The 27,573-nt window shown below is 36.3% G+C and overlaps 1 protein-coding gene across 2 annotated transcripts in view; it reads left to right on the plus strand.

Annotated features, from left to right (window-relative positions):
• Positions 1-27,573, plus strand: part of RELN (reelin) — a 577,463-nt gene that overhangs the window by 313,978 nt on the left and 235,912 nt on the right. For both annotated transcript variants that reach the window (XM_037057079.1, XM_037057081.1), the window contains exons 9-10: positions 15,267-15,363; positions 17,820-18,060. In XM_037057079.1, the coding sequence (XP_036912974.1) occupies positions 15,267-15,363; positions 17,820-18,060 (338 nt within the window). The remainder of the gene's footprint in view (positions 1-15,266; positions 15,364-17,819; positions 18,061-27,573) is intronic.

Consider the following 27,573-nt stretch of genomic DNA (forward strand, 5'->3'; position numbering starts at 1 on the left):
TTCTTTAGATTCTATATTTCCCCTACTATTCTTGCCCTCCCCCTATCTATTTTCTACCTACCATCTATGCTACTTATTCTCTGTACCTTCTCCCCACTTCTCCTCCTCCTACTCCCCTGTTGCTAACCCTCCATGTCATCTCCATTTCTATGGTTGCACTCCTGATCTAGCTGTCCTCTTGGTTTGCTTTTGTTTTTGGTGTGGTTGTTAATAACTGTGAGTTTGTTGTCCTTTCACTGTTCATATTTTTATCTTCTTTTTCTTAGATAAGTCCCTCTAACATTTCATATAATAAGGGCTTGGTGATGATGAACTCCTTGAATTTGATCTTATCTAAGAAGCACTTTATCTGTCCTTCCATTCTAAATGAAAACTTTGCTGGATAGAGCAATCTTGGTTGTAGGCCTTTGGATTTCATGACTTGGAATACTTCTTTCCAGCTCCTTCTTGCCTGTAAGGTCTCTTTTGAGAAATCTGCTAGCAGTCTGATGGGAACTCCTTTGTAGGTGACTTTCCCCTCATCTCTTGCTGCTTCTAGAATTCTCTCTTTCATTTTAATCTTGGCTAATGTAATTATGTTGTGCCTTGGTGTGTTCCTTCTTGTGTCCAACTTCTTTGGGACTCTCTGAGCTTCCTGGACTTCTTGGAAATCTATTTCCTTTGCCAGATTGGGGAAGTTCTCCTTTATTATTTGTTCAAATAAGTTTTCCACTCATGGCTGTTTCTTTCCCCCTTCTGGTACCCCTATAGTTCAGATGTTGGAGTGTTTAAGGATGTCCTGGATGTTCTAAGCCTCTCCTCATTTTTTGAATTCTTGTTTCTTCATACTTTTCTGTTTGGTCATTTCTTCGTTCCTTCTGGTCCACTCTCTTGATTTGAGTCCCAGTTTCCTTTCCATCACTATTGGTTTCCTGTGTATTTCCCTTCATTTCAATCAGTTTAGCCTTCATACGTTCCTCTAATTTGTGACTAAAATCAACCAATTCTGTGAGCATCCTGATCACCAGTGTTTTGAACTGTGCATCTGATAGGTTGGCTTTTCTTGATCACTTAGAGTTATTGACTCTGGGGCTTTGAGTTCTTCTTGAGCCATATTTTGGTCTGTTTTCACCTATTATGTATGAGGAGCAGAGTCCTAGGTGTTCACCAGGACAGGGCAACTCAGTTGCTTGGTTGTGACACTGTATGTGCGGGTGGGGTCAGAGAGGGGCAATTGATGGTCCCCTCTGCTGCTTCCCACCACTGGGGCCTGCGCAGTCTGTCTCACTGCTCGCTCCTTCGCTGGTTTATCTGTGCAAATGTGTGGCCGTTGTTAGCCTGCTGCCTTACACCCTCACTGGGTCCACCTGTTGCTACCCCACACCTGGAATCCGCCCACAGCTGCCTGCGTGCCTCGGTCGGGAGATCTTTCTTGCCCAACCCCACTCCACTGCTGGCTCCACCCCTCTTACTCATTTGGTTGAATGGTTCGTTATTGTTGGACTTCCGTACAGTTGGACTTCAAACACAGAAAATTGAACTATATGGAAGTCCAACAACAACGAACCGTTCAACCAAATGCGTAAGCTGTGTTTTGGCTGTGTTTTTGTTACTGAAACTTTGTTGACTTTAAACTTGGTTGTGAGAGGAGGCACAGTGTTTCCACCTATGCCTCTATCTTGGCAAAAGTCCTCAAAATCAATTTTTTTTAAAAAGGATAAATAATTGCCAGCACTGCTTATTTTACCAATATCTTCATGTTGCTCATCATCTTCTTCACAATTTAGAATGAGATGAGTCTCTTTCTTGAGCGCATGAACCTAATATCTCCAGGGAGTGAAAGTGTCTAAATTTTTAGAAGCACCCATAAAAGTTCCCCATTTGGTTCTTTCTATTCACTGCAGTCTTGACTTAATGGTCCTATTCTCCATTTATCTGCCTTGAAAAGATAAAAGGATGTGTTGATCCTGCTAAAATTTGCACCAGTCATAGCAGGGAGCTCTAGATAGCCAGATTACATGCATTTCGTAACTTGATGATCTTTCTGTATCAAATACTGTTGTTTCCATGATCCTGGAACTTATCTTGTCCCTGAGGTCTGACTTTTGAGTAATGGTAGCAGCAGCCCTTGAGCTGCCAGAACCTTCAGCAGGGGTCTGTCCAGACACTCCTCGAGCCTTCAGTATTTATGGGCCCTGCTCTGCAATCTAGAGGCATGATTTCAGGCAGTGCTTTCCCGCATCTATAAATTCTGCACGATCAGTTCTCTCCTCCTCCATGGCCCTGTGGAACATTTAAAAAGGCAGCTTGTTTTTCAAGCAGGGCTTTAAGGAAAGAGGCTTCTATCAGCAACCACTGCTGAACCCCCAAGAGGACAGTAGCTCCTTCTATTGTTTCCATTCTGATTTACTTTGAAAAGTCCTGGGCTTGGTGGAGAAGGGCATAACCAAATAAACATAAAGCTACCCAGGCCTTGGGAGCCTGAAACCATATGATTTATCCTTCTACTATGAAAGTAAGAAGAAAGAGAGCAGACTGCTGGAGATACAGCAGGCTCACGATCTGTAATTCCATATCACAAAAAAACTCAGAAAACGACTAATCTTTTTTTTCATTTATGTTATGACAAAGCCTTACATGAATTGAATTCATTTGGCTGAAAGAAATGACTTGAAATTATTTATGGCTATTTATAATCTTTATTTGTACTACTTATATGAATCTTTAAGCATTTCACTGTGGAAACATTGTATATAATTAGAGTATTGTTGCATAATATGTGGTATCTGTGCCATATTACCTTTCTGAAGTTTTTAAATTAAGTCAATAATTTTGATCCTGTAATTTATTTTAACCAAAGGATTATAAACCTGTTTGGCCACTGTTCTGGGAAAGGGAGTAAGTCTTGAATTCCTAATAGAAAAAATTAGTGATATTTCTATTTTTTAAATGGCCTTGATATTACACCAAATCAAACTATTCTTTAAGTTGTTAGCTTTTATAGCAACTACCCAAAAGGGATGGGGATAAAGGAAGAAGTTTATTTATGAGTTTTTAGAAACTTCTGCCTAGCAGGTACTTGTAATCTCCATACACATATATTATAGTAATGGGCTATTGCTTATTACAGGCTTCATTGATTTGCACATAATCGCTACTTATTCAAGTGCTTGTATATTTTGGCATTATAAATTATAACAGCTCTTTAAGATTCTCCCAACCAGCACTGCGCAGAAGCACTCCAGCTAGCAAGTCTCAGAAATTACAGGTTCCCTCTGACTTTTGTTGAGTCTCTGATGTTCATGAGAGTCAATGTAGTTTTCATTCAGGCTCATCTCCAATGTAGTACAAAAACAAATGGCATGTTTCTAGTACAGGCAAACAATTACTTAAAAGCCATTTCATCATGTTAATTCAGTTGTAATGTGATCACTTTGTCTTAAGAATATTTTAATTGAGCCAAATCTGCTTTAAGTAATAGAGAAGGAAAATATAACTTTTTGTTCTCTTTATGTTATCCTGTGTTAAAATACATTTATCACTTGAATGTACAATGCTAAGCGCATTGGAAAATGAACTATATAATCCAAACTCCATGTTTCGGAACCTGTGATATAAGGCATGCAGTTTGACCCAGTGATCCCATTTTGTAGAATATATCCCAGGAATCCCAAACACCACGCAAAAAGAATATATGCACCCCTATATTCATAGCAGCAATAGTTGTAATAGCCAAGATCTGGAAGCAGCCCAAGTGCCCGTCAGTAGACGAGTGGATAAAAAAGATGTGGTACATTTACACAATGGAATACTATGAGACTGTAAAAAAGAAGGAACTCACCCTGGCCAGTGTGGCTCAGTTGGTTGGAGGATCATCATTAACCAAAAAGTTGAGGGTTCCATTCCTCATCGGGGCACATATGTGTGACAGGCAACTGATAGGTGTTTCTCTTACATCAGTGTTTCTCTCCCTCTCTTTCCCTTCCTTCCTCTCTCTCTAATCAGTGTTCCTGTCCTCAGGTGAGGATTAAAAAAAAAGGAGGAACTCTTACCCTTTGAGATAGCATGGATGGACCTGGAGAACATTATCTAAGTAAAATAATATGGTCAGAAAAAGACAAATACCCTATGATCTCATATGTAGACTTTAATGAACAAAACAAATTGATGAACAAAATAAAACCAGAGGCATGGATATATGGAACAGACTGATGGTACCCAGAGGGGAGGAGGTGGGAGGAGACTTGAAGAGATTAGCCAAAGGACATATATGCATACAAGGATGCATACAAGGATAGCCTATGGACGCAGACAACAATGTGGTGAAGGCCAGAGGGTGGTGGCTAGGTGGAGGGGGCAAAGAGATGGAAAATGGGGAGCATCTGTGAAATGCAAGAATATACACACAATATACGCTTTGAACAAGAGTGGCTCCAGGTTTTTTGGGTCCATATTTGGAGTTCATACAATTTGACCTGCAGCTATGGTCTCTTTAAGGAAAAAATACATAATCAAAATTAGGTAAAATGTGAATATTTAGAGTGAGAAAAAAATCACAACAAATTACAGATTTTTAAAAGCTGACAGTAGCACAAATATCTCAAAATCCAAAAATATAGTATAATATATTAATTAACTAAACCAAAATATTTTGTAATAAATTTTCTTTACAATTTTTGGCAGTATATTCTTAACTCACCTCTTCGTATGACAATGTTATAATATTTTCTATAGAAAAAATAAAAAGATAATTCTGCTTCTAGCTTGGTGGATCAGTGTTTTTTTTTAATTAACATATTACATTCACAAATCCTTATTGATAGTGTCATTTAAATGCTTAGGATCATCATCAAATTGAAAAATCTCTGTATCCTTCAGATATGAACTGTAAGATTTCAGGTTATTTTAACTTCTTGTGCAGTAACTAATCTTAACTGCTCTTTGAATTGGCATCACTCATTAAACAATTTATCACCATTGTCCTTGAGTCATGATGTCAGGTATGTCAGCACAGTGGCAGGTATAAGTGTTCTTGGAAGCTCTTTTTACACTGAGAATACTACACTATAAAATTAAAGTGACTTGCATAACACTAACCAAAAATAATGTATTTCCAACTCAACTTCCCCTTAGTTGGACCTCAAAAGCAGCATGGCCACTCCAACATCACCTACCAGAGGGGAATATGGTGAGGGAGTAGTCAGAAAGGAGACAGTGGTTTTAACCAGTTGCAAATGTTACATAAACACGGTCCATAAACACATTACTAGAGCTCTGAAAGGTCCTCATCCAAGGGAAAAGCCCTGAAGCTTATGTGTCATCTGCTTTAATCTGCTTCTGTCTACACTGTCTATAATAACATGTTAGAATTGAACATTACCTTTATGTTATATTGATGCACGTGTTTATATTTGATAAACTTATTGTCATTTCCAAACTTCTTTCATATTTTCCTACAAGTTCCTTCATTTTTCCCTTCCAAATACCAATTACTTTGACCACCTTCCCTTTATTAATACTCTATTGCTTTTGCCTGTCTCAGTAGGAAAACGTAGGGATCACAGGGACTCTGATATACTGCTGCAGCTAGTGTTCTACTCCCAGTAAGTTATAGTCATTAACAGAAAATGATGCCTTTTTCATTGTATATATTTTCCATCATGTATTTTTTTACATCAGAATATTTCTATGTCATTCTAATTCTTTTCTTTTTTAAATATTTTGTTTATTTATTTTTAGAAAGAGGGGAAGGGAAGGAGAAAGACAGGGAGAGAAACATCAATGTACGGTTGCTCCTCAGAGGCCCCCTACTGGGGACCAGGCCCCCAACCCAGGCATGTGTCCTGACTGGGAATCGAACAAGCATCCCTTTAGTTTGCAAACCTGTGCTCAATCCACTGAGCTACACCAGCTAGGGCTCTTTTTTTAAAACAAACTTTTGTTCTTAGTATAAACAGGGAAGGGGAAGGAGCACTGGATTGGGAGTCATGCCATATAGTTTTTTCTCGGCCAGTTTTCCTTGCCTCATAACCTTGGCTAAGTGGTGGAACCTGTCTGAACTTCTGACAACTCATTTGTAAAATGAGAGTGTTCATCTTCATTATCTCTTAGATGTCATCCTGCTGTGGTCTTAAATCCCAGAACTTGGGTGACAAGAATGAACTATGAGTTCACCAGGTATACATTTTATTTGAAAATATGGTTATGATGTTATCTGTTAAGTTAAGGCAGCACCTGCAAGAAATGTCAAAGTGCCATATTTTGATTCAACCAATTGTAATTAAATTTAAACTTAATAGCTTGTTCTGTTGCCAGGGAAAAATATTAAATAGAGAAATAGAAATACAGCATCAACTGAGCCATGTAATGTTGTTACCCAAACATTATTCAGGATGAGAGATTGAAAGCGCTCTCCTCTGGATCTTTCTAGCAGAGCATACATCTCTATGCTGGTGGATGGAGGCTCTAGGTGACACCATCTCCTTATCCTGCTGAAAAGCAGTGTACAAAAGAGATAGTAAGGACAACAACGACAATGGTATTATTGTATTTCCAAAATACCCACTTCTTAGACTTTAAGTCTTTTCTAGATTTATTTTATTAATTCATTCAGCACCTATTTACTGAGCTCCCCTTCTATGTGAAGCAGCTCTCAAGGCGCTGGGGAGACAGAATTTGTGAAACAAATCTTTGCCCTGGTGGAGCTAACATTCTGATGGGAGGAGGCAACCACCAAGCAAATGAGTATGTCAGAGAGTAACAAATGAAATGAAGAAAATAAATCAGGAGTCAGCAAGTGAGGGTAGCATTATATTGAAGGTAGTCAGGGAATGACCTCTGAAGATGTAGCCATTGAGCAGAGGCCTGCACTGTGTAAAAGAGTTGGCTTGGTAGAAGATGCAGTCAGCATAAGAACTATGCGGACTGGACTGACATTGTTTCACCACAGGAGCCATATGCAAATGTCGATACTAAATAATATTTTATTACTTAAGTGGGAAAAGCTATTCAAAGGGTATGCATTTCCTAGTTTTTCCTGGATGATAAGCCAAAGAGAAGTGGGACTGAATCACAAGAAGGTAATAGGCTTTCAAGTTCATATGTACTGCTGACATAAGTAATATTTTTAATAATTGGTTGTCTCATTGATTAATTGGCTGAATGATATATCAGTCATCTTGGTTTAACTCTCTATAACAAAAGTAAAAAGCTATTTACTTGTTTTTTTTCTAAATCATACTAGAGATAGTACTATTTAAATATAATCAGGGATAAATGTTTATACCAATTCCAATTGTAATTTTAAATTCAGTAAAGTAGTTCATAGGTCAGACCAATGTTACAATAAAATATTTATTAGAATTATAGTGATAATGCCCAGACATGAAAAGAAAGAAACCAGACAGAAATAAGCATTTTCATTCTTTTCATTCCTTTATTTTCAAATAAAAAGTAACAGGTATTGTGTTATACTTTTAAATATTATTGTTTCTCTAGAGTAAAATGAATGTTTCAGAAACATTTATAAGCTCTTATGAAATGTGTTATTTAAAATACAAATGTGGACTCCATTGGTATCTTAAATTTAACCCTGATTGCAATATTACATCAGGTTAAAACTCTCCACATAATTAAACTTGTCTGAGTTGGGAAATAGAATATTGCTTTTTTTTGGAATGCACCTAATTTTTAAATCTCTTTGAAAATGCCATTCTGTAGATTTTTTTAACAAATGACAAATAAATATTTTCAAAGCTTAACTTTTTGTATTTGTTCTGAGAGTTTTGTTAGGGATTATCGCATTGATCTGGATGACACATGGTCTAAGGAGGTGGTGGTGATGGTAAAGGAAAAGTACAGATTTAATGAATGTGCAGGAAGAGGGTCCATAGATATGGGTGGCTGGCTGCTGGGGCAAGCAAAGGAGAGGAGTGAGCGGGGAACCTGCAGAGGAGGTGATGCCTGAGTAGACATAATTATTGTGATCTTGTCCAACAGTAAAACCTGAGAGAGAGCTGAGATTATGACTAGCAAGGTATTCAGGCTAGAGGTGGTTCAGTCTTTTAGGTTTTTCTTTACTAAAACAGGGCTATTACAGCCTTTGTTACAAAGGCTGTAACAAAGGCTGTTAACATTATTGGTCTGACCTATGAACTACTTTACTGATTGCAAATCATGAGCCTGAGTAGAAGTGATAGCACAGAGCCCTGTCCCAACATATTCTGACCATGTGAAAATGTAGCACTATGTAGAAAAAAATAAATGCTCTTTGTGCCCAGGAAGCATAGTGAAGTGGTCAAAAGCATGATTTCTCTCTGATCTGTCCAGTTCTGAGTCCCATTTGTCCCTGAGTAAATTTTTTAACTTCTTTTGCCACTGTTTCTTTCCTTACGTGTAAAGTGGGCATGCACATAGACCTATTCATAGCAACCATAATTGTTCTCTTGAGTTGCTGGATTTCTTTTTTTATCAGTGCTATTAAAACAATAACTGATCAGATTTTGTGTTTTCTTTGGATGATAGGAACTGCAAAATCAAATTTTCAGCTCCACTCTAGCAATTGTATAGACCTTATGGGATGTATCTCTATACTACTTTGTCTTGTTATCCTGCCCTCAGAACACTGCCTTTTTCTTACCAAGGAAACCCTTCTCTTCTCCACTAACACAATTACCAACATTGTTAACAAACAGATGACTAGTTCGGGTTTCAGTTTTTATTTTGATGTTGAACTTACAGCATTTGCATTAAAGAGTCAAGAAATGGCCCAAAGTAAAAGAAACTATAGAGAAAAAACATACTATAGTTCTTTCATAAGCAGTGATAAAATTTAATATTTAGCTCATGAAGAAGTATAGTTAGAAATTTGCTTCTTTTTCTAGGGTAAATAAATTTATGAAATGAAACAAAAATATTGAATCATAGCTGAAATCTATTAAATATGGGCTATAAAATTTTCTAGGCATTTTTCATGTACTAACTTCTCAATCTTTACAACAGTTCTATAAAGAGATTGCTGTTATTATTCACTTTTTACAACTGTGTAAATTGGGCACAGAAAAAGTAAGTGACTTGCCCAAGGTCACACAGCTAAGACATGCCAAAGCCCAGATTGCAACCCTGGTGGACTGCCTTCACTGTTCATTCTCCTGACTCCTCAAATACTTTCTGTCTGGGAGATGGCTTACTTACATAAGAGGAAGTTTCAGTCTAAAAAGTGAAGGAAAAATTTTATATACAATTATCAGTAAGCTTTGATACAATTATCAACAAGCCTTGAATTTATTATTATGAAGAGTTCCCTCATATGATAAAAATTGAATAAGATCTGTCTGAGGACACATGATACATTATAAGATGCACCAACCGTCCATGAATTTTTATTAATCCATAATATTACAATTTAAAGGTATATTTTTCTAACATTACAATTTTATTGGGTTTCTTTCTAAACTTACAAGTGGGTATTTTTTTCCATAAGAGCAGTGTGTTAATCTAATAAAGTACTTAAACAAATAAAATAAGTCAACTTAAGGAGACAAGACAATATCTTAGGATCAAGAAGATATTACATTTGAGGAACTTTTTAATGCAGTAGAAAATGACTCCTGATGGAGAGGTCAGAATCTGTGCTTTGGGGATGATATTCTGTGTGGTTTACTTGAATTACTTTGAATTACTACTTTGAATTACTTTCCAGATTGCTTATTTTCAATTATGCTGGGCCATTCTAATAAGACTTTACTACTAAGTAAAATAATTCATCTCGATATCATTATTCTTCACATTTCTTTATTATGCTGATAAAAATGTACAGGAATTGCTCATGTAATTTGTCTCTGATATTTCTATTCCAAAGGCAGACTAGATTATGTAACTAGCTAAGGCATTTTTAATTAACTTGGAGGATTTATTGCCCTGTTGACTATACAATGGTACCAAAGTTAATGTGTGGTAAGGATACATGCAGTTCACATATTCTAAAGCTTGGCTGTCAGAGCTTTATGTTGCCTTGACTCCTCGGGCAAGTCAAAAGTCCTTAAGTTCTATCTACTGTTATAGTTCCCCTTTTAGTAGAAACATAACTCAGTAAAAGCAAAGAAATGGAGAATTTAAAATAAACAAACTGCAGCACATTTATTTATAATCCATCCAGAGTTTAATGAGTTTCTGCTGTGTACCAAGCACTGTTCTGGGTACTAAAGATACAATTAGTGAACAAAACTTTATAGTTTCTATTGTGATGGAGCTTGCATCCTAACAGGAGAGGGACAATGGGCAAGGACACAAGTAAATAAGATAAATTTAACTGCTAAATACTATGAATAACATAAAAATGAGTGATAAAATGGAAGATGATTGGAGATTTTGGATAGACTTCTTTAGACTGAGTGTTCAGGGAAGGCTTCTTTGAGGAGGTGATATTTGCACAGATACCTGAGGATCTCAGCTGCCAGCCTGTTGGGGGAATGGCACTAGCTCTTTTCGTTTCTATGCCCTTTTTACCAGTCTGAATGTGGCTTCTTCTGTAAATCCTTGGTTGTAAGACTTCTTTTGATCAGCTCATCTTCAATTGGTTATTCAGGTCAATTGTTGTTGTTGTTCAAGTACAGTTGTTTCCATTTTCCCACCACCACTTTTTCCTTCCCCACCCACCCTAACATCCCACCCTCGATCATACCCCTCTTTAGCTTTGTCCATGGGTCCTTTATACATGTTCCTTGACAACCCTACCTCTTCCTCTGCCCCGTTATTCCCTACTGGCCCCACTCTGGTTACTGTCAGTTTGTTCTTTATTTCAATGTCTCTGGTTCTATTTTGCTTGCTTTTTTGTTTTGTGGATTAGGTTCCACTTACAGGTGAGATCATATAGTATTTGTCTTTCACAGCCTGGCTTATTTCACTTAGCATAATGCTGTCCAGATCCATCCATGCTGTCAGGAAGGGTAGCAGCTCCTTCTTTCTTTCTGCTGTGTAGGTGTTCCATTGTGTAAATGTACCATCGTTTTTTGATCCACTCATTTACTGATGGGCACTTAGATTGCTTCCAGCACTTGGCTGGAAATTGTAAATTGTGCTGCTATGAACATTAGGTCAATTATGTTGTAGTTGTACTTCCAGTTTTGTCCTGGGAGGAGGGGAATATAACACCCACCTATTCCACCACCATCTTGGATCTCCTAATACTTATAATTTTGACTTAGTGACTTTGAGATGTTTATTAGAGATGGCAAATAACAGTTGGATATTACAAGTGTAAATCTCGTGGGAGATATAATCCTGGGTATTATATGTTATAGATGTTATTTAAAGTCTTGAAATTGAGTAAGATCCCCAAAGGAGGCAATGTAGATAAGAGAAGAGAAAAACACCAAAACAATTTGTTTCAGGGTAGTTTCAGGGCACTTTGTAGATATCTACTTTATCATACAAATAGAGACGACTTTTATTTATGTTATAATGCATTTATGTTACAAATATTGTTGTATTAGAAATGTCCATCATTATGTACTGTGGGGTTGACTAAATAACCAAAAATAATGTAAATGACAGTTACTGTAAATAACTATATTTATCTTTATCATTTATTAATTTATTCATCAATATAAAATCAACATTTGACAACAAAAACCAACTGGAAACAGTACTGAGGAGGTGCCTTTAACACAAAATACCATGTCCTCTCCCAAACTGTGGCTATTTCAGTAACCTTTGTATGTGTAGCTCTACATATGAGAGCCATATATATTTCATAGTCTGTTGGATTGGGGTCCTTAGTAAGTTTTAGAATTTTACTTATTTTGTTTATGGATATCAAACTTTAGGAACCCTTAATCACTTTGTAGATTACTTGTACTCTTGCTAGGGGTAAAAATGAAAATCCTCATATGTATGTAAGAACTAAAGAGAGTGTTTGAATTTTTAGGTCAATTTAAGTCTGTCAATGGCTCTCAGACCAGGCTTGTACACCCATGATTCTAAATTATCTTTTCTCCTTCAGCAATTCTTTAAATCTTTGCAAAATTGCTACTTTAGAGTGCAGGATTACATTGGAAGTGATATGAAGGGAGAAAATGGATCTGCAAAAATGGGGGGTATTTTGCATCTGACATTTGGGTTTCTCTTTCCTTTCTCATATTCAGTATCAGCTTTAGCAGTTAAAGATCCTTGATTTAAGAGGGGAAGGAAAGAGGTAGCTGTTGCCCGTGGCACCTGGCTATTGTCCCCTCACTGCATAAGAGGTGCTTTGAGGAATGTGAGGGCTCTACACCACAGCATCTGAGAGCAGGGAGTTGGTGTGGTATTAGTCACCTGGGCCTGTGACATCTCCTCATCTCAGAGTCAAGTAACCATTGTCAGTCTAGGCAAGGACAATCTTATTCTGCACACCGAAGTCTATGGGACAGTGTGGTTGCAATTCAGGAGGATTTATGTGAAGAAAAAAATTGCCTATTTTATGTAGAACAGGTACAATCGGAGTGTGGGGAATCATTTATTCACTGGACTGGTGCCATTTGGAATGGTAGTTTGGTGGGAGCTGCCTCAGAGTGAGGCAGATATCCACAGCTGACTGTTTCTGTTGAGTGGTGCTGCTTCCAGCTGGAACCTCCCAGTTCAGTTCACTAAGCGTGGGCAGTGCCTCTCCCCTGACTAGCCATTTATACCCTGTACCCCAGCCCTGGTCTTCCAGGTGTCTACCCCTGTGTCAGGGTCCCTTTGTCCTTTTGACCATCTCTTTACATGGGAATCCTTTAAGGTAACCCTGGGCTAGTTCTAGGGTACATATTTTCCAGGGTACATATTTGATCTCTAGGAACTGTGCACCTTTGTCCCACTGTGGGTAGAAATGCAGCTTTGTCCTGAGGGATGAAGCTTTATCCTGAGTAACTGTTGAAGGATAAATTATAAACAGGGAGGTAACATGATTCAGTTCACTTGTAGGAAGAGTACTAGCAACAGTGTGGCTGAATAAGGACAAGTGAGGCTGGAGACTGGGAGACCAACTAATCACTACTGCAAAGTCCTGGCAAGATCTAATGAAGTTCATTGACAATGGTGAGGAGGAGAGGGATGCAAAAGGTATTACTATTTTAGATATGAAAGACTTAAGGACTAAGTGACTAAGGAAAGGTAAGACACCTCCTAGGCTACTTTTTCTTTTATTGGTTCATGATCAATTTAATTTCACAACACTGAAATAGTAGCATAAGAAAATAGATAGGAGATGACCTTGGACACATTTTTACTTTGACATTTATCAGCTTTCCTTCTCTTTTCTTAATTTGTAAATAATTTACAAGGAATTGAATTCTGTAAGGGGTGTTTTTGATTATCATTTGTTTTATCCTTTCCTTTTTCAGGGATTCACCTTATGCATTTGCTTTTCAGTGCTTACAGTGTATGCAGCGTAAAGGAAGCACATACATGCCATTTGAATTCTTAGGCTAATTTGAATTTTCCTTCGAATTAAACAGATTGTCTGCCAGACCTTATTCTTGTTTGTGTTAAAGTTTGTCCCACATAATCCTGGCAGTTTCCATTTCGAGTCCCACAGTTTGATATTTATTTTAAGCAACTGTTTTTGAATGGTAGAATTTAGCAATGATCAAAATGGCATAAGGTGGGTTTCTGTTTGAGCTCAGGGTTGCTGGGCAGCTTTCTTTTGAATACTTTTCCTTTCATGCTTTTTCACCTATGTTTTGGCTGTGAGAATAAATCTAGAAAAAGTTCTGTTTGGCCTTTTAGCACATTGCCAGCTTTGGTGATTGCAGACTAACTGGTGTTGTACTAAACACCACTGAAATAAAATGAGTCTGATTAAAGCTTGAAACTCTTGAGTGCTACAAATGTAAAAATTCAACAGATGCCATTTGCTGAAACTGAGGCTCCTCTAGCAGATGGGTGAAGGCTAAACATAAATTGCACCATGTCTTTTTCTTTTGGTTCATTTGTTTTTAACATAGTATTTAAAATGCCACTGTATTCAATAACAGTAGACTTTGGGCATATGTTTCATGACTGTTTTGGGTATCCAAACATCTTTGAAATTACACTCATACTATGTCTTATTATATGAATTCATTAAACATGTAGAAATAAATTTTTAGCAGAGTTTTGAAACTTTCTTTGGTGTTAATATTTCTGATATTGAAAACAGAAATGGGAAATAATCACCAAATAGTCACAGTGGGTCATAATGTTTCTCTTTTAAATCTTTAGTGTTGGACTATAATACAATAATATGTCATATCTTCTATAGCTCTCATTCATCTGGTACTTGAATTTTCTTTACAATATTTTAGTTTCTTGCATATTATCTCATAAATAACACACACACAGAAGAGGATGTTTTTATTCCTCATTCAGTGTAACAATTTATGTACCATTTAATGCAATCACCGTTACCTGTATTTTTGCTGTGTATAATGGGCAGGCTCAAAACTTTCAGGAAAAAATCCTTCATTTTAAATTTTTAATTCAATTATTTATTTATTTATATTTAGATACTTGTTTTTTAACACCAATTATCATATTCCAGGCAATTATTTTGCATACAGATATGTTGATTGCTTTCTAGAGTTACACTTTTAACACATAAGCATAATTAAAAGAATTGAAAAGAATTTATATAGCTATAGAATTAGTACTATCCATGTATAATGTGCACCCTTATTTTTTCCTAAAAAATTTAGGCAAAAAAATGCACATTATATATGGCAAAATATGGTAATTAATATTAACTTGCAAGAACTATGACACACCATCAACTTTTCTATAATATTTAGATACTTCTTGGCATAGAGCTTAAGCACTTATGTATTTTATTTTTTATTGTTGTTCAAGTACAGTTGTCTGCATTTTCACTCCACCACACCCTGTCCCACCCATCCTCATCTCCCACTCTTGAACAAGCAGGCAAAATATAACCTGAGACATTGAAATAAAGAACAAACCGACAGTAACCAGAGGATGAGGGGACAGGTAATGGGGGAAAATAGAGGAAGGGCCATCAAGGAACATGTATAAAGGACACATGGATTAAATGCTTTTTTTGCAACTTAATTTAGAAGTTTGTGTGTTGCTGAATAAATCTGCAACTTACCTTGTTTTTCTTTCTGATTCCTAAAATTATTTATCAAATAATATTGATCAGAACTGTTTGATGTAGTCAGAAGGAATGAGGAGACAATTAGATAAATATCTAAATGGTTATAAAATCATCTAAATATTTACGGATAATATGTAATTACACTTTTTTTAACTTTGAAATGTATTGCTATTTACAGGTTCAGGTTCATGTCGCTTTAGTTATTCAGACCCCAACATCATCGTATCATACTCCAAGAATAATACTGCAGACTGGATTCAGCTTGAGACAATTAGGTTTGTTATCATTTAAAATATTTTCATAAATTCTGACATAGGTGGATTTCTCCTTCCCTGCTTGCCTTCATTCTACCACTGACTTCATTTCTCATGGTTAAATGTACTCGGATTGTTATGTCGAACTTCATGGATATACACATATCATGATGTACCCTATTTGAAGACATATTGTTAAAGTTGTCATTTTTCCATTTGGAACTTCCCACTGTTCAGTAGTAGCTCTAACAAGTTATTTGGTTTCTGGAAAAAACATATTTTGAATAATAACCTTTATGATGGAGTCCTCCACAAAATTACGTCACCCATCTCTCTAGGTGGCCTAACTGTGGCCTGTTTATAGGCCTAGGATTTTATGAGATCCTGCCTAACTTCCTTCTAGTCTACGGTGATAATGAGTTAGTAGCCACTGGACATTTGGCACCTAATACCCAGTTCTGTCATTTTCCTTCTAACTTCCCTAAGGCCAGTTTTAAAATTCTGTCATCATAATTATGATGCAACTTATAATCATTTATTATATTTTCTTTATTTAAAAAAAAAACCTCAGTAAGAAAGTGAGGTAGGATGCTTAAAGAAATTCATTCAAGTTGAAAAAATTTGGTTAAATTAGCAAGAATCAAATTATGTTTACTACTTCTGCATAGATTAAATCGTAAAACAAAATTCACAGTGGATGGTTTATTTCAAGTATGGTAAGATATTAAAAGGGAAAAGATACCTCGAACTTATATAAATCAGTTATTCTGATTGGTTTAGTTCTTAAATTAGTATAACACAAGTGGAACATTTTCTATAAATTTTGTAGTTTTCTTTTTTCACATGCTATTTTCCATACTATAGTTCCATGTTGAGAAAGTGATTTATGTAGGGGAAACAATAAATATTAGGTTCTTAGTCTTTAACACCAAATTGTCCTATCCAAAGTTTTCAGTTGTATTTAAAAGATAAAAATTTTTATAAATCTAAGTTGTAGTTTAACCCAAAACTGAGAAAGGTGATTCCAATTCATGGATTTTAATAGACTTTCTTCCTTTGTAGCAGAATAGCATAAAATTTATAGATACCTGGTGTAAACCAAGCTCTGATATGCTATGCCAATTTTATAACAGAACATTTTGCTATTCTTTCTATTTCTAGCAGTTATGATGAAACTACATCGATATTAAATCCTTATTTATATAAATGACTTTAGTAAGGCACCATAAATGTTGGAAATTTTACCCATACTTCCACTTTTTCTCTAATAGCTGTATATCATAATTTAGGTACATTGTAGTACCTAAAATTCTTGCTAGGAAAGAACTGCATACTTTGATATGAAAAATTGTGAATGTATACATACATTTAATTACAACATATGAAGATCACATTCAGCCAGTTTTATTTGTTTTTTTACTAAATGAGATTCTCAAGTTTAGGTCATGCAAACTACTATATGCAAATTTTCCTTACCATTTAGTGATCATATTTTCAATCCCTTCTGAAAACTGAAGTATATCATTTTCATCATTTTAAATTCCTTTGAAGCCAAAGACATATTCATTATGAAATATTTTAAAAGAAGAGGAAATTGGTTGGCCCTAAAGGTAAGGTGCACCATCTATAACCTCTACTGACAATTCTACAGATATATATGTGCTTCATTGGCAAATGAAAAATGTTTTTTCTGCACTCATTTCAAAACAGATTTATAATAAGCCAAGAGTACTCTTGGTTTGCATTTAGTACCATTTTTAATCCTGGCTAAAGCACTAATATTCACTATAACAGATTTCTATGTTGATAGAATAAAATGTTTAATAAAAATACATTATTATATAGCAGAAAGGCCTAGACTCTAACACACTTGATATAAAAATAATGTTAAATTATATCAAATTTTAAAACATGATCCTCATGAAATTGTAAATACTTATGGAGCACTTAATTCTCATGGCAAATTTCACATTTCATATAAACAAAAACAAAAAGGTATCAGGTTAGTAGAAATAACTATTATGAAAAAACCGATTATGAATCATAGCAAACAATTGTCTCTAATAGATCCAAATTTCAAAGTAAGAACCAAAATTAAGATAATGTTATAGTTTTTCTTCTTTTTTTCTTCTTAGTATCAAATAAAAAACTGTGCTGGATACACTGTGATTTTCTACAAGCACCATGAAAGTGTGTGATATTTTCTCTTCAACTATTCCTTTACTAGCTTATTCCTTTACTAGCCTGCCCTGTGTTGAAGGTAAACTTACTGAAGATATTTAATATTTAAATTCATCACTTAATCTGAGCATCTTAATAGTCAGCATATACTAAAAGATTTAAGGACCACGGAATTGTATTTAATCTGTAATGTATATAGTTTTTAAGTTAATAAAACCACAATCTTAATTAAGAAACAAAATTGATCTAAAGTTCTTTAACTGTGGCTGTAATTCTCATCTCACTATATGTTCCAGAGCCCCTTCCAATGTCAGCACAATTATCCATATCCTCTACCTTCCTGAAGACGCCAAGGGGGAGAACGTCCAGTTTCGGTGGAAGCAGGAAAATCTTCATGTAGGTGAAGTGTATGAAGCCTGCTGGGCCTTAGATAACATCCTGATCATCAACTCAGCTCACAGACAAGTCATTTTAGAAGACAGTCTTGATCCAGTGGACACAGGCAACTGGCTTTTCTTCCCAGGAGCTACAGTTAAGGTTTGATTTCTCTTTTGTCCCTTCTTCTCTCCTGTAATACCTAAAGCTCAATAAACCAATTCATATTGAGATAACTATTCTTACTAAACCTACTAATAAAGGAATAGGCAATGTTCTTTTTATGTTATCTTGTCTTTTAAGGATAGCAAATCATTGTTGTCAAAACATTTGTTCACCCATTTAACCAGTATTTTTGAGGAGCTACTGCGCCATGTACTGGACTGAACCTAGAGAACATAACTACAAAAAAAGCAGATATATTTCTCCCCTTATGTGAAAATTCCTTTAGTTTTTTTGTAAGATAGCTCTAGTAGTGCTTAGTTGTCTTTAACTTCAATTCAAAACAATTTTGCTAGATTGTATTGTGACAGTGTATGCTGTCATATCAGTATATATTTTTATTTGAAATTTTTTATTGTTGTTCAGTTATCTCCATTTTCACCCCACCACTCACCCCCACCCCACCTAACCTCACCTAACACCCTTGACCCAGCACCCCTTTGGCTTTTTTCATGGGTCCTTTATACATTTTCCTTGACAACCCTTCCCCTTATTTCCCCCGTTATTCCCTACCCGCTCTCCTCTAGTTACTGTCAGCTTGCTCTTTATTTCAATGTCTCTGGTTCTATTTTGCTTGCTTTTTTGTTTTGTTGATTAGGTTCCACTTACAGGTGAGCTCATATAGTATTTGTCTTTCATCACCTGGCTTATTTCACTTAGCATAATGCTCTCCAGTTCCATCCATGCTGTCAGGAAGGGTAGGAGCTCTTTTTTTCTGCTATGTAGTGTTCCATTGTGTAAATGTACCATAGTTTTTTGATCCACTCATCTACTGATGGACACTTAGGCTGTTCCCAGCACTTGGCTATTGTAAATAATGCTGCTATGAACATTAGGGTGCATAGGTTCTTTTGAGTTGCTGTTTCAGAATTCTTAGGATATAATCCCAGCAGTGGAAATGCTGGATCAAAAGGCAGTTCCATTTTTAGTTTTCTGAGGAAATTCCATACTGTTTTCCACAGTGGTTGTACCAGTCTGCATTCCTACCAACAGTATAATAAGGTTCCCTTTTCTCCACAACCTCGCCAGCACTTGTTTGTTGAATTATTTATGATGGCATATCAGCATGCATTTAAAAAAATCAAAATTGGTGAATTTTTGTACATCCATCTCAACATTTAAGTTCTCTTATGTAACATTTATGGCATATTATGCTTTATTATTTCAAGAAAGGTAAAAACTCAACTGAAATGGAAAAAATATTTGTGCAGTGTATCATATGGAGAAGGTGCTATGACTGATGGAAAATGTCAAAAGTGGTTAACAAAGCTTCTTGGTACTACTGACATTTTGGTCAAATAATTCTTTGCTATGGGGCTGTCTTACACACTGGAAGATGTTTAGCATCACCCTTGGTCTCTACCCACTAGAAGACAATAGTAGGAGATAGCCAACATACTCAAAATATCCAAATCAATAAAGTTATTGGTGAAAATGAAAAATGTGTCTTTTATTTTACAGAAAAAAACCTAAATGGACTTTTTAGCCCATCCAATATATACCATCTCATATAATTTGATCCTTATAACCTACAAGGAAGGTGCTATATTAAGTCCATTTTACAGGTGGTGAAAGTGGACATAAAAATGTTGAGTAACTTGTCCAAAATATACCTCTCACCAGTGGCAGAGCCAAGATTCAAATACAGGAAACTGACTTGGTCTTGATCTCAGTCACCACAGACTTTGCTCTTATAAGTAGTAAATATAAACTGATGTGCTTCTGTTTCTCCTATTTCTTCTCAACATCCATCCATTTGCTAATTATCTGCTCATTTTCTTTCCCATCATTCCCTGGCTATAAGTGAAGATTCTTTTTTTTCTCATATTTCTTGATCTGATTTTTATACATTAGAATTTAGTAAGTTCAGATCAAACGCTAGTCTCCTCCTTCTCTTCCACAGCTGATTTTGTTTTCACAATCCTAGCTACTGGTCCATCTCAAGTACTGACTTCTAACCTGAAGTGAACTTGAGATAGAACTATTAAAATATTCCCCTTATGGAGGCAGGAGGTATTTTCAGTAACCTGCCTGAGAGGTGAAATAGAGTGAGAATGGGGAGACACTAAAAAAAGAGAAATCAGCAATCTAATGGTAGCAGACTGCCTCTGGGCAGGATGTTAAAAGCCAAGGCTCATTCATACAAAGGGATGCCACCAACAAAACTCCAGCATCATTCCTTAGTAGAAATTACATTATGCTCCCTCCATACCCGAGATCTTTGATGGCTTCCTGTGTATGCCTAAAAGATACAAGACAAACTCCCAGGCATGGAATTTAAAGCCATTTTCAGTCTAAACCCAACCTAACTCTTCATCCTCATCTACCCCACTGGGATCCAGTGTCACAAATACATCACAGAATTTCACACTCCCCACCCCTTTATACGTTCTTTCCCACCTTTCTTTTTTCTCTGTCTGGCAATTCCACATCATCCTTTAGGGCCCAGTTTAAATGTCTGTCCATATGAAGTTTTCTATAGTTAATGTCTTCCTCCTCTCTGTGTGGGTGTAACCATTAAATTGAACAAACAGGACTTGGAGGAGGGGTCTGGCTGTAGAAAAGAGGTCCATTCTTTTTCCCAAGTGACTGTTCAAATTCATCTCTGCCTTCTTTGCATGAAAACTAAGGCCTGTCCTAAAATAACTGGTAGACCAAAAATGTCATCCAATCACTTCAGTCTTCTAAACCGTCTTGGTTTAATAACAAATATGACCAGTTCACTGTAGTAATCCCACTTAGGTCTGCTGCTGTGGGAATGGAGAGAGTGGTAATCTCCTCTTTTCTCACCAACCCCCATGAGTTTCAGCCTCAGAGCTTTCCAGGGAAGAGACAAGATGCAGATATTGTTGTAAGCCAAAAGTATTGATCTCTCATCCTGTCAAGTGGTCAAAGCTGGCTCTCTGTTGAACCTACCAATAGGCTCTTTGGAAATCTCCCTACTCCTCGCAAAGCCTGGATGCAGCCCTCCCATGCATCTCTCATGTCTACTTCTACTCTTAGCCACCAGGACCTCTGGCTGATGATTGCAACCTCTATCTGCTGAGGGCTCCTTACACCCTGAAGAAGTGCTTTGGGAACAGGGTCTTAGACAACTAGGTTGTCTCTTGTGTGCACAGTCCCAAGCCTAGTCTGTGGTGAATAGTCATCTTGGATCTATCATTGGGAGGAGAGTAGTTACTTATAAATGAAGCCCTCTTCCTAAGCAACCACCTGCCAGGAAGCTCCAGGCATTAGTCCAAGCCCATTCAGCATGAGCTCCAGGTGGGATTCTTGAGGTTCTATATGCCAGGCATGAGAAGTAGAAAAGGTACTCTCCTCCTCTAACATGGGCATGGATGGGACTCATAGCTCACCAACATTTTCTAAAGAAGTTACCTCTCTATTGTCCAGATGCCTATTCCCATCATCTGCAAGCTTGCATACCTTCAGTGTGAGTGATAGCTGAGCCCTTTACCACCTCTTTTGCTAAATCTTTATATTTAATCCATCACCTCACTTTGGAATGTGGGGAAGTTGCCACCTATTTTCTTAGAGCCTCAACCAAAACCAAAGCAAAATTACTTTCATTTCAACATTCTGTTACACTGTACATACACCTCTATGAGAGCATTTGTAACATTGCTTAATTTTTTATTTATGTTTCTCTCCTCCTGGTTAAAATGTTAGCTTCTTAAGCTCAGGAACTATTCCAATCCATTGTTGAATCCCAGTGTGTAGCACATGCTAGATTATTAGGTGTTAGTTGACTTGGATGAAAAGCTGGAAAAAAATAAGAGGACAATCTAGTTTATGGGGAAAGAAAATGAATTTCACATTCAGTGGTGACTTGAAGGCATCTAGAAATATTGTGAATAGGACTGGGCATAGCATAAGTGTTAAGAAAATTGACATAAGCCTGTGGGTGCATATCTCAGCTTCACCATGTACAAGTTTTAGTCATGCGGGCCTGCCTGGCAAGATATTTAAACTCTCAGTTCCTCAGTGTCCTCACCCATAGAAGGGCTAATAACAGTATGCAACTAATGTCATGATAATTAAATTAAAATACATATAAAACCCTTAGGATAGTATCTGGCATATAGAAAGGACTTAATAAATGCATGTCCTTTTAATTGAAAACTTTAGGAACAAGCAAGTTTCAAAAGGAAGTGAATACAGAGGAAATGAATAGAAGACAAAGAATTAAGCTGACAGCTCCAATCATGAGGAAGGGGAAATTAACAGGGTACAGAAAATACAGACTTCACAAATTATGTCACCCTTATATGTCATTAAAGTAATATCAAAATGAAATGCACTAAATTGATTACACTGGACACAAGTATTGTCCATATTTGTAATCTGTGGCAATAAAAATAAATAATTTTCATTGGAATTGTTTCAATGCCATGCTTATAATTTGAATTATTAATATTAGTAGTTTTTGTTATTAACAAGTTATTAAGTTGTACTATTTATAAAACAAGAGAATAGAGAGTTGTGAGTATGTAAACTGGTTAGCTGATGAGTTTGAAAATAATGTTTGAGAATGTCAAGTAAAATAAGAAAGATACAAGTGAGTCACTGGCATTTGGAGTTCATATTTCTCCTTGTCTTTTTTAGATTTATTTCTTCAGTTTTCTTGGGAATATTTAATCCATTTCACCTAAGCTTATCCTTGTTTATATCAAGTAGGGCAGAATGATATAATACCAATAGAATAATTAACTTACGGAGTTTATGTGATCTGGGAATCGCAATTATAGGTCACCAGTTTAAAGCTGCTCTGGATCAGTAGAAGGCCATTAACATCTGTTGGCTCTTTAGTAATTAATACGAAATAGATGTATAACAGCAACAGTTTCTAACACTGAGCCTGGCCTTATATTTGTTGTACTTTTTTATTTTGGAGGACTGTAAAGGTTACAGAAGTAATATGTTCTTCCTATACAGCCATCTGTGTTTCTCCTCCATTCTCCTCATGGCCACAAATTCATGGCTTTGCCTTACTCATCTTCCAATGTTTTTTCACAGAAATTGCCCATCTGAAAGAAAAGGCACACCACACTTTTATGCTTCTAATTACCATCATGATTTTTCATTTCCCACAAATCCCTAAGCAGCCCTTTGTTCATGACCAAGTAGGTGGGGCTCTAAATGCCAATGAGTAGAGTGCTGCAAGTCATAAAGCTCTCCAGAGCACCACCCTCATTAGAAATCTCCCAGAGTGAGCAGATCAAGGACTCTGCATGGCAGGGAGCCTGGAAGCCTTATGATATTGAATCAGCTCTATTAATTATTGGTTGTGATGATTTTGTCTTCTCTTAGAGAATATTTCTTCTTTTTTAACTTTTGGATATGGTTTCTGCCCATTCATTTGCAGTTGTGAGAATAGCTCTTGCTATGTTGGCTGCCATCCCTGGCAGTACCACTCTCTGTCAGGTGGCTGAGGATATTGGTGCCACATTTTAGAATAGGAGGCACTGTATAACTCAATAAGTTACCATTGTATAAATTTTGTATCCATCTGACACCATACATAGTTAGTGCAATATTATTGACTATATTCCTTATGCTGTATTTTATATCTCTATGACTGTTCTGTAACAACCAATCTGTACTTCTTAATCCCTTCACCTTTTTCACTCATGTCCCCAACCCTCTCTAATCTGGAAGCTGTGATAATACTCTATCAATCCATTTCAGTTCTGCTTGTTTGTTTTGTTTTTTAGATTCAGTTGTTTATAGATATGTATTCATTGCCATTTTATTGTTCATATTTTCCTCATTCTCCCCCTCTTCTCCCTGGTCCTTCTTCTTCTTAAAAAAAATTCCTTTAACATTTTATATAATAGTGATTTAGTGGTGATAAACTCCTTCGGATTTTTCTTGTCTTGGAAGCTCTTTATCTGTCCTTTGATTGTAAACGATTGCTTTGCTGGGTAGAGTAATCTTGTCACTGGGGCATACACCTGAAACTGACATAATATTTTATGTCAACTATAGTTTAAAAATAAAAAAATATTTAAATAAAAAAGAAAGGAAAACAAAGAAAGAAAAAAATTGATGAAGAGAGCTTCCAATTCAGTGTCCTAGGGGAAAAAAAGAATGGGAGGCACATTCTTCCTGCCTGAAGTGGGACAATGATTAGTCTCAGGGCACCTTTCGGTGCTCCAACTCGCTGACAGTGGTCTTGGTTTTGCCATCAGAGTTTAAAGGCAATGAACTGATATTTTGGCCACTTCCATTTAAGACATGTAAAATCAAGAATCAACATTTCACCATGGATAGGATTCTCATAGCCAGGAATGATACTTCCAGTAGCATGGATACTAGATAATAATAATAATAGTAATTATAGTGATAAATAATAATGATGTGAATAGTAGTAATGATGGCATTTTATGAGTGCTATCTAGATGCCAGAACAATGAGAAAGACCCTGTCATTCAAAGTTTATCTATAGTGGATATACATTGGGTATCTATAAAGTCCCTGGATGTTTAGTGCTTCATTTTCCTTAGTCACTCTTGAGATATCTGGACAAGTTCATCAAAGTCATATTTTTCCAATTCTTCAGACACATCCTGCAGTCTGATAATATCCTTAATTTCAAGTTCAAGGAAAACGCTAAATGTAGGTGTTTGAAGGGTCAGACTGGAGCTGCTGCAGCTGCCTACTTTCTGTGACTCACCATCAAAGAGAAGAGCTACAGAAATCAGTGAAGTACTCAGAAGAGAACCCAGAAATTTGTCCATTTCACCTAGGTGTTCAAATTTCTTCATAGTAATTTCTTACAATCCTTTGTATTTCTGTGGTATCAGTTGTAATCTCTCCTCTTTCATTTCAGATTGTGTTTATTTGGGTCTTTTCTCTCTTTTTTTCTTAATGAGTCTGCTTAAAGGCTTGTCGATTTTGTTTGTCTTTTCAAAAGAACCAGCTCCTGGAATTGTGGTTTTAGTCTCTATGTCATTTAATTCTGCTCTGATCTTGGTTATTTCCTTCATTCTACTTGCTCTGAGCTGTCTTTGTTGTTTTTGAAGTTCTTGTAGGTATAGGGATAGGTTGATTACTTTAATGTTTCTATGTTTTTTAGATAGGCCTGTATCACTACAAATTTTCCTCTCAGGACTGCCTTTGCTGTGTCCCATAAGTTTTAGGTTGTTGTGAATTCATTTTTATTTGTTTTCAGAAACTCTTAATTTTCTCCTAGATCTCATTCTTGATACATTTGTTGTTTAGTAGCGTGCTATTCAATCTCCGTGTTTTTTAATTTTTTCCTTGAGCTTGATTTCTACCTTCAGTCCCTTGTGGTCAGAGAAAACACTTGCTATGATTTCAGTTTTCTTGCATTTGTTGAGGTTTGTTTTGTGTCCTATCATGTGGTCTATCTTTGAAAATGTTCCATGTGCATTTAAAAAGAATGTGTATTTTGCCTCTTTGGGATGAAAGGCTCTATATATTTCAGTTAAGTTCATTTGATCTAGGACATCGTTCAATGAAATTTACATCATCAAAATCAAATGAATTAAGAACCTATAAGAGAAATGATCAATAATCAAGTATACCTTTAACCAGGACACTGATCAAAATTAATCTGCAGAGTACCCACCAACCACTGATGAAAACACACAAGGAAGGCATTCTGACTGAGGCAACTGTCAGTCCCATTGTGAGTTTCAGGGTGTAGAAGTCAGGATTTAGCACAACTGATTGCCTTGCCAGCTTGAGTGTAAGAAGCAAAAGACACTAATAAAGGCAAAAGCACTACTATCTAGGAAAGGAGACATGCATTTTGAAGTTTTCTCTTATCCAACAGGAAAGCTCTTTTCTCAGTAACAATGACTTACTTCCTAGAGTCAAAGCGCATGCATATATGCTTGGCTCCCTACCTAGAACTAGCTGACAGCAAGGGTTTGAAGGATCTTTGATAGGAGGAGGGTGAAGTACCTAGAAAAGTAGAAGGTTAAAGGGAAGGGATGGTTTCTGGTTTGCTTGAACTTGCCATGAGTTCATTGAATTTCAAGATGAAAATTTTAGGAGAAACCTAAAATTTTGCATAGTTATTGAAACTGAGGAATAATTCCCAGGAGGTCTAGTAAAACTCTGAGCACAAGCAAAGCTTCCATGCAGTTCCAAGCCAAAGACCTGCACAGGACAGGAACAGTGCTGCTCTCATTTTGCATGGGGCTCAAGAAGCTAGAGCAGCAGTGCAAAAGCATGAAGATGGCCCTTCACAGGCTGCTGGTGAGGAAACCCTAAACCTCGACTCGATACTTCCAAAGTAACTGACAAACATTTTGAGGGAGGCTAATTTTGTTCTTGGCAGGGTTTATAATTGGGCAGCTAATTTAAAAAAAAAAACTTTGAGCAGAAAGTGAAATTCTGGGGGTAACTTGGCTTAATGTCTAATCTCTTTCACTTCTACTTCTCTGTGAGACAAGATATTCTGGCTTTCCAATTAATTCCCTTATTTGTTTATGCTAGATCTCATTTATGTGCTACTTGCAGCCAAATAATTTTTACTTCAGACAAGAACTCTTTTTCATGTTCAATCAATGTATGATGAACTGAAGAAAACATTTACCATTCACTTATTGGTTCATATAAAAACATTATCCTTATTAAAATCAATATACTATTGTCTCCTATATAAAAACAAAGAAGAGAACCCACAGACAAATGATTAAGAAAGAGCTGTGAGCAGACTAGTTTGTGGGTTTTTTTCCCTTCATCCTTTAATAGTAGTACCCCATGAAGCAGTTTCCAAATGGATTGGTATGCCATGGAGGTGAATGTTGGCAAGCAGCTGCTTTGTTTTTGTTTGTTTGTTCATTCTCATCTTTAGTGGTAGCCAAAATCTGTATTTTGCAAGCATGAATGATCTATGACTCCTTGATATCTGTTTGTGTGTGTCTGTGTGTGTAAGGGAGAGAGAGAGTGCTTTTGCTCACTCACCATTACTAAATGTTTATATCTGCTCAGCTACCCTGGTTATTCTCAGCTTGTGAAGGCATAAATCACTGGCTCCTGTCAACTCTGGAATTGACCCACAGATTAAATGCAGATCACTTTGAGATAGGTGCTGTTACTCATATTTTTTTTTATTTTTAAGAAATCTTCCCACTCTGAATTCTGTACCTGTACATGCTAATCTTTTCCTTTGTACTATCCTAGTTCATTGTGTTAATAGCAAAGAATTCCAGATTATACCCTCTACATATGTATGTCAACTTGTGTGGAGAAGTGAATCAGTGCTAAATGTCACAGATTCTGTTATAAAGTTTAACCTTTACTATAGGCTACGATTTGATCACATGTATTTAAAAATAGTCACCTTAAAAAGTAATTTATTAAATTTTGCAAATTTATGCCAAGAATTGGGAGTAATTAAGTATACATAATTTAGAAGGATCATATCTTAACCTTTTCTATACAACTATACTTTCAGTTAAACAGGCTGCTTTCTCT

Source organism: Sturnira hondurensis, unplaced genomic scaffold (genome assembly GCF_014824575.4).
Source record: "Sturnira hondurensis isolate 20B ecotype Veracruz unplaced genomic scaffold, ASM1482457v3 Scaffold0009314, whole genome shotgun sequence".
In the NCBI taxonomy this organism is placed as follows: domain Eukaryota; kingdom Metazoa; phylum Chordata; class Mammalia; order Chiroptera; family Phyllostomidae; genus Sturnira; species Sturnira hondurensis.